General features: G+C 38.1%; 1 protein-coding gene across 1 annotated transcript in view; it reads left to right on the forward strand.

Annotated features, from left to right (window-relative positions):
- Positions 1–12,940, forward strand: part of LOC130548638 (E3 ubiquitin-protein ligase RNF123) — a 153,160-nt gene that overhangs the window by 65,961 nt on the left and 74,259 nt on the right. Inside the window, exon 35 of the mRNA XM_057325536.1 lies at positions 342–426. Coding sequence (XP_057181519.1) covers positions 342–426 — 85 coding nt within the window. The remainder of the gene's footprint in view (positions 1–341; positions 427–12,940) is intronic.

The following is a 12,940-nucleotide window of genomic DNA, read 5'->3' on the forward strand; positions in this document are numbered from 1 at the left end:
CAAAATCCAGATTACGTTACCGCTACATTCGACATTCATTTTACACCTCCATACTCTTCATGTGTTTCAACAATTACACCCTCATTTGTTTTCGTTTTTATTTCTCTCATAAGCAATTTTAGGAGAAACATCTGAGACTAACTCAGAATTGACAAAAAAACATCCTTTGAGCAGTACATTTTTTATGTTTGAAATACATAGGCAAAAGTTACGAATTGCAGCTTTACGTAAAATGGTTACACCATAAAAAAAACAATTGATTTGTACTAAAGCATAATTTTATACATTTTAATAACACGAAAATGTAATTACCTGAATTGACTGTTATATTTTCTGCCCAGGTCTGGAAAGCGTTGATCATTATCCTATCCTCGTGGCTGTTACAGGGATTCTAGTGCGCATTCTGGTGGACTCGGACAAACAAGGGTACGTTGATGGGTTTTTCATTTAAGCTTATATTTGATGGTATTTGCATGCTTTGCTGGATATAATTTACAGTGATGTCGTAAAAATCTGGATTAAAGCAGCCCTCATGAATTTCAGACATTGCTTTCTTTTATTTGACATGTTGTTGCCTGAAGGTGCTATTAGAAGTAAATATCTTGAAGATTGTGGTTTATATAAAAAATGCAGCTCTCTACGTCTGACAACTCTGGCCATCTGGAGACTCTGGAGATCAATTTCTGCATCTCAAGATATAAAGTCGTCGACATATTTTCAGAGTATATAAACTCATACCAACAAACTTTTATTTAAACTGAGCTTCTATTTTCATAGGTCTGTGTGGTTTGTATCATTGGAGGTCACATAATGGGTGTCTGTGACTTTGTCTGGCTTTGAAAGCCATTTTTGCTTTCTTTTTATAAGAGCCCATTTGTTCCTAGCAAACTGGCACATGGCAGAGGTTGCGCTTGTTGGCACGGGAACCGGGTGACTTTGGTCTGATCTCCAGAAGTAATCGACAGTTAATTGCTGTTCTGTTGCCTGGGGAAGTCTGACACCTACTTCCTCCCTGTTGTGGGTATGTGGGGCTGAGAAGAGGGTCAGAGCAACAGGGTTTCAGGACAGAAGATGTCCTGTGGGAAGGTGACAGATAATAACCAAAGAAATTAGACTTCTGAGAGACCAAATAAAGGACAAACGGTGTCTACGGTTTTGAAATGATTTCTAAGGCTAGATTTGTCGCGTTGCCGGCACTTGAAAAGTCAATTCCACTGTGGGATTTTGGTGAAATGTTATTCTTTCTTTGATATTATTGTTTTGCTAGACAGCATTACACTGTGCAGCTTTGATAAAGTAGATAGACTACTAACTGTAAATTTTGTGATGTTGTGCAATGCTGTTTGTCAGCCGAGGCCATTTTTACTCCGATGTTCTGCCACATAATGTTGAACGTCCAGTGTATGAAATTTAACAGCATCTAGACAAACAAATTACACACAGCAGCTTTAAAATTAGTTTTTTATGTTTAGTGTGTAGTTGTTTAACACTGTGGTCCCCGTGAACCGGAAGTTGCGATCGTTTTACTTCCGTATTTTGATGCATTTCTGAGTGAAATGGGATTTTGAATGAGAAAAATATTTGGCGTGGCTTTCGTCTTTCCAGCCGTTGCATTTTGAAATGGAACTGGGAGCCGACTGACAGTTAAAGGCGAGGAGTTAACGGATGTTAAAGCTGCATACATCTAGACAAACAAATTACACACAGCACCTTTAAAATGTGCTTTTTATGTTTGGTGTGTAGTTTGTTGAACACTGTGGGGTCTGTCACTGGCATTTTTCTTTAAAGCTGCAATCTGTAACGTTTGACTCTCTATCGCCACCTCTGTTTGAAACATGAAATTGCGGGTGAATTTATGTACTTTTCTTTATGTGTGTTAAAGTCAAATGATGTCAGACTGACATTTCCCAGAAGGTCTGACCTGAAAGCTCAAATTATAAATCATTTTAAGTTTACCGTATGGGAAGGAGACAGATTTTTCATGTTCTTGCTCTACTTTTTGTTTATTTTAATTATTTGTTTTTTGTTAATTTTTATTAGCTATTTTCTTTATTTGTGTGAAATTAACAATTAATGTTTTGGGGTTAGATTTTGGTCAAATAAAATAAACTGGAAATAATTAATTTGCTATAGACCATTTCGCAAGATGTAAACACTGGTCCAGTTTCATTTTTATGCATTTTATTTTTAAATCGTACATATATAAATAAATCTTAAAGATATTTGTTTAACATTTTGATTCAGTTATCAATGTTCTGTTGGATTTATTTTGTTCAAACGTTTGTGTAGTGTTAACCATCCCCCCGTCATGATTCTGCCTCTTTTGGTCATGTTTTTCTTAGTCTTGTGGCAGGATCATGACAGACCCACGTGTTTAGTGTGGAGAGAGACATGGCATTGTTTGTTTTGACATGCCATGCGCTCTCTCCTGTCTCGTCTTGACCCGGCCCCCTCGTTTCCTCATTTAGTTTTGATTGCCCTCACCTGACCCGTGTAATCTCCCTGTTAATTTCCCGTTAGTGTTAATTCCTGTCACCTGCCCGTCACCTGCCCTTTGTTATGATCCTTTGTTAGTGTGTCCCTATTTAGTTCCCTTCTGTTTTTGGTCCTGTGCAGTTTGTACTGTATCTGGTCTTGGATTACCTTGCCTTGTATATTTTGTGTTCCTGTTTTTGCCTTGTTGTGCCTTTTGGATTACCCGTGTTTTTTTAGTTTGTTTTTTGTAACATAGACTTCCTTGTTTTCGCCCTCGTAGGTAGTTTTCTGTTTGCCCTTGTCTTTTTGCCCCCTTGTGGGCTTATTGTTTAATAAAAGTATTTTGTTTGTTTCAATGCTGTCTGCATTTGGGTCCCGTCCTTGTCACTTTCATGACACCCCCCCTGTAATTTTACAGAATTTTACTGTTAAAGTTTACGTATTGGTGAATCATCAAATTACAGAAAATGACTGCAAGAGAAACACAACAATATTCAATTTTACATTAAAATATGTTTTTTTACTGTATGTCTCTTGATGGGCTTGCTCTAAATTGAAGATTTTATTCCAGGGTATAATTTCTTCAATTATAATGTAGGATTTACAGTATATTACACACCCAGTGATTTCTTTAAATTATCAACAGTTTGTAGTTCCAAAATCCCTGTGTGATAAAATATTGTAGTGCATTAAAGTTTATAAATGTGTTTGGTAGTCACAGCTCTGGTTACAAATGGAAATACAGCATAAAATCAAAACAAGAGTACACAAAATTGAAACTAATGAGCAGGTTTAATATTTGTTATCATATCATGAATTATGCAAAGATAAAATCAAGACTAACCTTTTAAAGTGTGTTTTTTTTTTAGATATTTTTGCATATCTCCTTGAAAAAGTTTACTTGGAATCAGAACATCTCTGAAGAAGTTGATGTCTTGAACTTTTCAAACTCGTGATCTGTTGCGTTCTTCAGAATTGTTTAGAACATTTGCTTTGAACATCTAAGATGCATGGATGGGTTTGGTAATTTTGAAAGGTTTTCTTCCTGGAAGATCCTGATAACTGTCTCTGCTGTTGAATGCTTCCTAATTAGACATCTTTCACTCTACTGCGTTCAATTGTGTTTCATTGAGCAGATGTTTACAGCAGCTTCAGGCTGATGTTGAAACATTCTCTTTATCTGCACAGATCTAGAGTGATTCAGTGTTTAGCAAGAACAAGAAAAAATCAAAGTAGATAGATGGAAATGGCACATTATTGAAAGAATTTCATGTGGTTTGAGAATCAAGACTCTACTCACTTCCGGTTCCGGTCTAGAGAGCGAAGGTCCACGCGTGGCTATGGTAGCGCATTGAGTTTGAATATTTTTTTGAATTGTTAAAGTAATCGGGGCTATGCCACCAAAACAAATCTACACACAGACCGATGAGGTTGACGACATTAAGGGATCGCTGGAGATGTTGTCGGAGGAGATTTCTGTTGTTAGACATTTCAAGTAATATCAATCAAACTGCAGTTGGTTTGTTTTGATAAAGTAATAGTAACAAAAAAAAATTCAGCTAACTAACACAAGAAAACACAATAAAAACATGATGATAAAATTTTGATGATAGGAAATACCGAGTAAATTGTTAATTTACATTAATGCTTAAATATCATTTTATTTAATTAAATTAAGTTTTGTTTTGTTTTGTTATTATTTATTTTATTTTAATCAAGTTGACAAGCTCTATTCAATACTTTTTATTGGTTAAATATTTGCAAAACCCACAGACAAACATGAAGAGTGACCAATATGATTTATGAAAAAAATATAAAAGAAATGAGACACAATGTTTCAGTCCGACAGTGACAGTATCATATTAACTTTTTTTTAAAGAATTTTATCATACTCGTGTATGACCTCATTTAAAATCGGCACAATTTTTATTTTCCAACAAAAAATGTATTATTCAAGTTCTAAACCAGAAGTTCATAATATCATCAAAATATATATCAGTAAGATGTGTCAAACCCCTTGACCGGTCTTGTATTTATTCTAGAATTGGTCACATATTCTTCTACATTTATCATATGACCAGAACAGCACTGTATAAAATATCACAGTTTTGATTGTGTCGCTGTGGCCATACAGTATATAAATGAGCTGTGATTAATCTCCGATGAATAACAGTCTTACTGATATACGACCGCTCCCACTCCTGTGTTATTGCTTTCATATGAATCTTGAGAAAGGATCTGAGAAATTGCGGTCTACTTTCCAGTTTACGTCCTAGTATCGTCGACAGCTAGCCTACGCCACAATGCTCCTCTCCGCTGAACTGTGGCGTTCTCTTATCTTTTCAGGATGACCTAGCATCTCTCTCTTGTGTGCTCAGATAAGACGTGCTCTTTCCCTTTTAATGTCATCCGACTGCTACTTGTGCTTCTGTTTTATAATGTCTTTCATAAGGTCACTGTAAGCCTGTAAACACACATTGAGACGGGCAAGTCACTTCTGTTTACATGTGAACACAACAGTTTCTCTCCTTACAAGATGACATTTACAAACTTGAGAAAACCGTCACCTCACACCTCATGTAAAAGCCTTTTTTTCTTGAGAGTGGAGCATTTCTGGATTTTTTAACAGTCTGTATTTGAATCAAATTGCTAATGGTTTGTTTTGGCTTGAAAGCCGGAAAGCTTTTTCATAATGCAGTTTGTTTATAGTTATCATATTATCATATATTTTCATTTAACAAAAATCTTTTCATCTAGAGAAAATGTAGAGGTCGAAAAATGGACAAGAAACATCTTTGCCATAATCAGACCAAACAAACTGATCTGATGCTAAATTTGGCGTATGATATCACGCACAAAACTGTTAATGAGGAAATAATTGGTGTGACACCTGCCACCTTCCCGTTTCCTGGATTCCGGCAGAAATCTGCACTAACTCAAGGTGTCATGCTGTTATTATTCTCTTTTTTATTCTCTCAGAAAACTCCGACCTCAGTAAAATGTACACCAGCTAATTCATTTGCATGCATGTCTCGTACGTTTTGATGTAACCATCCTTAGCTATTTGGATGTTTTGGCTCACAAATTTGATTTCAAGCGTAGAAAATCAAGCTTGAAATTAAAAGGAACATTTCTGGAAAAGGAATGGCTTGAAGTCATTGGGCCATGATAAAGCGGTTGACAGCTCCGCCCACACAACGGTCTCATTCGATGCAAGTTCTGCACCTCATGAATATTAATCGCCAAATATGGATGAGGACTGGCTATATATGTTTGATTACATACGTTTAGATGCTAAAATTATAGCATAGCGTTCGGTGAGGCATCACTGAAATCATGAGAACAGGACGCATCTTTCTTTGTGCACTCTTCTGAAAAACTGTTCTGATTGGCTGTGTTTTGTGATTGACTGTTGATTAGGATTTGTCTGACAGGCATTTAAAATTGACATCAATTACATTATTTGACATAGTCAAATAATGCTTGTCAATAATACATTAAGATCAAGCTCGATGCGGACCGATCCTTTCAGAACCTTCACAATTCTTTTAGTTCTTTTATCTTGGCACTGGGATCTTTAAATTATTTCTTCACATCTCTTGTCATCTCCTTAAAGATTGCCTGTAATTTTCCACAAGAACCAAAAAGCTTTGTGGGACCCGTGCCAAGTTCAGCCTTCCATCCGCTCTTAGAAACCACACTGAGCACATCCAGCCTAAAATGACCCTTACAAAAATATCCTGTGGTATTCCATGTGATAAAACATAAAAAGTACCACACAAAGCTTGTGTGGTAATTGTGCGGAACTCTGTGGTTTTTTGGGACGCTTTACCACAGGATTTTCTGTTGTACAGCATGTAATATTCCTGTAATATTCTTATGGTACTTTGTGGTATTACTGTCATACTTCTGCAGTAATATCCGTTGAAAGATGATTTGTCGTATTTTTGTTGGATGCTGTGGTAGTTTGTAGTATTTGTAAAAAGTAATACGTTAATGGCATTTATGCAGGAAGCATGGCTTTCTATGCAATTTTACAAGCATACAAGACAAGTTCACAAATAAGGTACATTTATGCATTGAAATATGCAGGAGGTTTAATAAAATCAGCCTTCAAATAAGACACACAATACTACATATATTATACAAGTTTATTTACAATGTCAAAACCATTAAGGCATAACTCATTATTCCCTACAAACTATAGGGTAAATGCAGTGAAATGAATTAACATGAAAAATTTAAACACAAAATTAAAGTCTCACAGCAGGCTTGACCCTTTATCTAATCTGTTGATAACTGCCTTTTTCAGGAATCATGTCTTCAGGGCAATAACATCTCTCCTTTCCTGTAAACAAAACAAAAAAACAGTTTGATGATCAAATAATTGTCTCAATTTTATCTTTTTATACAGTGTTATAAACAGTCAAAGCCATCACCAAATCCAAGCCGTGTGTTCCAAAGACAAATGTTTTTGAGACAAGAACTGTGTAAATGTTTATGATTCCTCTGATAATTACACCGTTTAACACCCTTAGACATTTAAGACGCTAGCTTTTTATAAAACAGTACATACGTTATGTATTGTGAAAATTGCTTTGCAAATACATGACTTGATGTTAATTTTGGAGCTGATATTTATAACCACAAAGCTTATGCACGATCTGTACCTATCTATACGTCACAGCATAGTCTGATTCATGAGTAACGAATCTTACATACAGCGCAATTACTGCAGACGATTCAAGAATTAATTACTCTTATGAACAGCCTTGAAGTTATTCAATAACATACAGCGCATTTGCAGACCACCCGTTTAATACTCAGTGATTCCAGTACATACTACATTTGAAAAACCCCATTAAAGGCTTAAATAAACTATATGTGATAAAACACGATTGCAATAAAACTCTTACATTATATTTTACTTTGAAAATGAGTATTTGCGACCGTCAAAACTTTTGTTGTAGTGTTAACAAGCAAATAAAATACAGTTAATGTTCACGAGAATATAATTAATGCAGTAAAACGTACACACATAAAATTTTAAGGATGCAAGTTACACAATTAACGTTACTCACCAGGAAAACGATTGTGGCGACGTAACTTTGCTGTCCGGTTTTCCCTCAGGACCTTTTAAACATCACTCCGGAGGGGAAATGGCACTCGTACAGTAGTTATTTAAAGTCTCAATAACAATTTGTATTGCGTTATCGTAATAAATATATCAAATAAATGGTGCAGGTCTTTGGCAGTTGCAGGCCAGACTGTGACAGGCACGTTCAAACACAAAAGAGCATCAGTTACCATGGAAATGGCAATGACGTAGTTAACTGCACCTTGTGGTAAATTCTTGTGATATGTACAACAAAAGGTGCTGTGGTAATCCTGTCATAATGAGGTCTGTTTGCATGTGTTGTATTATACCACACAAAAAACAATTTAAATACCACAGACTTCATTTTATGGTAAATTCTTGTGATACTGTACAACAAAAGGTGCTGTGGTAATCCTGTCATAAACAAACATAGTGTGGTAATTTTTTACTGTACCACAGAAATACCACAAGTAATTTTTGTAAGGGGATGCTCAGATCATATGTGTGCTGTTTGCAGTTTGTCTGAGTAAAGCAACAAAAATAAACAAAACACTCGAACAAATGCCACTGACGTACATCGCCACTGCTAAAGGCTTCTGGGTGGTTGCTAGGGTGTTGCTATTGTGTTCCAAATGGTTGTTCATGCGTTGCTATGTGGTTTTAAGTGTGTTGTGCAGTTGCTGTGCCGTTGCTTGGTTGATTTTTAGATGGTTGCAAGTCAAACGTATCAACCCTCAAGGTTCTGTTATATTCTGGTCTAGTAATGGCTCGCTTCCCACCTTCAGTGTAAGTCTTCTTCGTCCATTTTATGGATCGTCAGGTGAAAATAAGTCACTGAAAAGTAATCGCACACCTCTCCACACGAAGTCACATGATTTGAGATACTGTTTCAGTCATTTTTCATGCACAAATAGTGTAGGACCAGGCTTCTTCAAATCTCTAACCCAATATCTAGGGGTGAAGCTTTCACCACCAACCTATAGACGGTTTGCGGTTAAAGAAAGATAAGTGATGATGTCGTGATTAGAACAGTCATTTTGTAATATGTAGTTAAAAAGAAATGTATTTAATGAGCTTCACATCACATCAAACTGGGTGCGAGGACATAAAACATCTCGGAGATCTTTATTTAAAGATTTACCTCGGTTTTGACCTTGGTCTTTGAGATAAATTCCCCCAATGGTCTGTTTAAATGTCTTCTTATAATCTCTTCACACTAATGAATTTCTTACGTGTCACTTTCGTTCCGCCCTAAATAGCTGGATGGTGATGGATGGCCGTGGTATTTTACAAATGTGGAGGTCAGTGGAAGTTCACACGATTTTCTTATCAGATTTTGAGATTTAGTTTCTACCTGTATTGTAAAGGTACACATTGTACTAGGGTACGGCCAGTGTATATATACTGTATAACGTGGTACTGAATAATAACCATATTCATTTACTCTATAAATATATATTTGCATGGTGGCTAAAATCGTCCAAAGCGCTTTGTTTTCCTCACTCTTGTAAGTCGCTTTGAACGAAAGTGTCTGTCAAATGCCTACGTAAACATAAAATGGCTGCATTTATGAAATACATTCAGTTCATACATTTCTTGGGACTCAAACCCATGGTTATGCCGTTGTTAGCGCCTTTTTGTACTCAATAAGCTACAGGAATGCAAGTTAGGGTGAGAGTAATGTTTTTTTCGACAACATGTCCATAAAAGCGTACAGTCCTGCGATAGCTTATGTGTGACCTATGACATGCTAGTGATGTGCTGTAGTGCCTAACATTACAGCAAAATATTTCTAATCTATGAAGAAAATCATTATAATTACAAACAATTAGCATTATTTCGTTTAGCATGGTGAGTGTATCTGTTTGACAGCCTCACGGAGACCGCATTTGCATTAGCAATTCATTTATGCGTGGCGGCGGGGTTTGATAAAGCAGAGCCAAATGCGTGTCAGTTTGCCATGTTTTAATTGGCCCATTTCTCTTTTACCCCACTGACAAAAGATAAGAGAGGACAAAGCAAAGCAGCGTTAGCACATCACCCTTCATTAGCCGAAGTGTTCGACATGTGCTTCACTGCAGCTGCTACTACAAAAAAATACTAAAGCCAGTGAGGGTTGAGCATAGACAACACATGGGGTTCTTTGCTTAATATTCATTGTGTAATAAAAAGATGTTGAAACCAGTTTAAAAGAATCTGCTGCCCTATGGGGCAAAATGCCACGTACTGTATTTCAACCTAAAAACGTTAGTTTAAAAGCGTCCTTGATTGAAGTTAAAGAAAAGTCACAAGGCTTTACAAGTAACTTAAATTTACTTTAAATAAACTGACTGAAAAAGATCTAGTTGCATTTCGTATAACTTACAAAATGAAGTTGATATTGGTTCAGTTATTTTGATGAGGTAAAGCAAAGTTTGTTTACTGAAGTCGTGTCGTGCCACTCGGCGGCCATGTTCGCATCTGATTCAGTCATAACAAGACCACAGTGCTGTCTATTTGATTGAGAAAGACATATTTCTCAAATCGCTGGCAAAGTCAGAATTAAATAGCAGTTATCCAACCAACAATTAAATTGTTGTCGGTTTACAATTGCCTCTTTTTTGGAAGGCGAGACTTCCTTCCTATTGGGGACTTTAACAGAGCAAACCTCTCCCGTGAGCTGCCAAAATACAGGCAGCATATCACATGCCCCACCAGAGACAGCAACATTCTGGATCACTGTTACACCACAATACGGGATGCATACCACTCTGTTCCCAGAGCAGCTCTGGGTCTCTCTGATCATTGCCTGGTTCATCTTCTTCCGACCTACAGACAGAAGCTTAAATCTGCCAAGCCTGTAGCAAGAACAGCAAAGAGATGGAGCAGCGAAACAGAGCGGGCCTTACAAGCCTGTTTCGACTGCACGGATTGGAGTGTCTTTGAAGCTGCAGCCACTGATCTGGATGAGTTAACTGACACAGTGACATCCTACATCAGCTTCTGTGAGGACATGTGTATTCCCACCAGGACTCGCTTAACATACAACAATGACAAACCATGGTTTACAATGAAACTGAGACAGCTTCGTCAGGCCAAAGAAGATGCTTACAGAAGTGGGGACAAAGTCTTGTATAATCAGGCCAAAAACACACTGACAAAGGAGATAAGAGCAGCTAAGAGAAGCTACTCTGAAAAGCTGAAGAACCAGTTTTCAGCCAACGACCCTGCATCAGTGTGGAAAGGCCTGAAAGACATTACCAACTACAAGCCATCATCCCCTCAGTCTATGGGTAATCAACGACTGGCTGACGACCTGAACGACTTCTATTGTCGTTTTGAAATGCAGAGTCTCACCCTTCACACCCGCCCTGACCCTATCTCTGCTATACCATTAACACCTCCTCTTGACATTCAACCTGCACTTAAGATCTGCGAAGAGGATGTTTGCCAGCTTTTCCGCAAACAAAAGATCAGAAAAGCACCAGGCCCAGACAATGTCTCACCCTCCTGCCTGAAAGTCTGTGCGGAGCAGCTGTCGCCCATCTTCACTAATATTTTTAACAGATCTTTGGAGCAGTGTGAAGTCCCTTCATGCTTCAAACGCTCCACCATCATCCCTGTACAGAAGAAACCCAAAATATCTGGACTTAATGACTACAGGCCTGTTGCTTTAACATCTGTGGTCATGAAGTCATTTGAGAGACTTGTACTGGCCCACCTGAAGGACATCACCAGACCACTTCTTGATCCCCTCCAGTTTGCTTACCGAGCAAACAGGTCTGTGGACGATGCAGTAAACATGGGACTGCATTACATCCTACAACACCTAGACAGACCAGGGACTTACGTCAGGATCCTGTTTGTAGACTTCAGCTCGGCCTTCAACACCATAATCCCAGACCTCCTCCTGCCCAAGCTTACCCAGCTCTCTGTGCCAACCTCTACCTGTCAGTGGATTATTAACTTCCTGTCGAACAGGCAGCAGCTAGTGAGGTTGGGAAAATTTAAATCCAGCACATGTACCATCAGCACCGGAGCTCCTCAAGGATGTGTTCTTTCTCCACTGCTATATTCACTCTACACAAACGAATGCACCTCTACAGACCCTTCTGTCAAACTCCTGAAGTTTGCAGATGACACCACAGTCATTGGCCTTATTCAAGACGGTGATGAATCTGCCTACAGAAAGGAGGTTGCTCAGCTGGCTGCCTGGTGTAGTCAAAACAACCTAGAGCTGAATGCATTCAAGACAGTGGAGATGATAGTGGATTTCAGAAGGAACCCTCCATCACTTCCTCCCCTCACCATCCTGGACAGCACTGTGGATACTGTGGAGTCATTCAGGTTCCTGGGCTCCACCATCTCTCAGGACCTGAAGTGGGAGTCCCACATAGACTCCATTGTAAAGAAGGCCCAGCAGAGGTTATACTTCCTCCGTCAATTGAGGAAGTTCAACCTACCACAGGAGCTACTGACCCAGTTCTACTCAGTGGTCATCGAATCTGTTCTGTGCACTTCAATTACTGTTTGGTATGGCTCGGCCACCAAATCAGACCTACGAAGACTACAACGGACAGTTCGTAGTGCTGAGAAAATTATTGGTGCTCCTCTGCCCACACTTCAGGACCTGTACGATTCCAGAGTGAAAAACAGGGCAAGAAAAATCATCATTGACTCCACACACCCAGCACACAAACTCTTTGATCTGCTGCCCTCTGGCCGGCGCTTTAGAGCACCAAACACCAGGACTTCCAGACACAGAAGCAGCTTCTTCCCCCAGGCAATCTCCCTCCTAAACAGATAACTGCTCCTTAAGAGCAATATTCCACTTCCACTACTCCTATAGTGTGCACTATAGTGCCTTATTATATCTACATCTTATGTATACATGTATATAACACTACCTCTACTTACTAAATTATCCATTTGCACAAGTGTACATACAATCTGTTAATATGTTTATTCTACTATATACTACCCTGTACAATGTCTCTTATATGTTATTATCCCCCATTTTCTGTAAAATAGTCTTTATTTTATATATGCACAATTTAGAATCTTTTAGACTGTAAATCGTATTATATTGTATTGTCATTGTGTTGAATGTCTGTACTAGAAGCTTCCAACACCAAAGAAAATTCCTTGTGTGTGCAAGCACACTTGGCAATAAAGCTCTTCTGATTCTGATTCTGATTCTGATTCACTCAAGCAGCCCTATTGAGCGTTACATTCCCTCCTCGTTTATAGTAATATCAATGGTGCATTTCGTTAATATCTATTATTTTTGGTTACAGTAATGCTGTAAACATCATTTTTACACAGCCTTCCTCCAAGTAAAAACGACTCGAAAGATCGTTTGTGCACATAGCTTATTACGACAATAGT

The sequence above is a fragment of the Triplophysa rosa genome, linkage group LG25 (genome assembly GCF_024868665.1).
Source record: "Triplophysa rosa linkage group LG25, Trosa_1v2, whole genome shotgun sequence".
Taxonomy (NCBI): Eukaryota; Metazoa; Chordata; class Actinopteri; order Cypriniformes; family Nemacheilidae; genus Triplophysa; species Triplophysa rosa.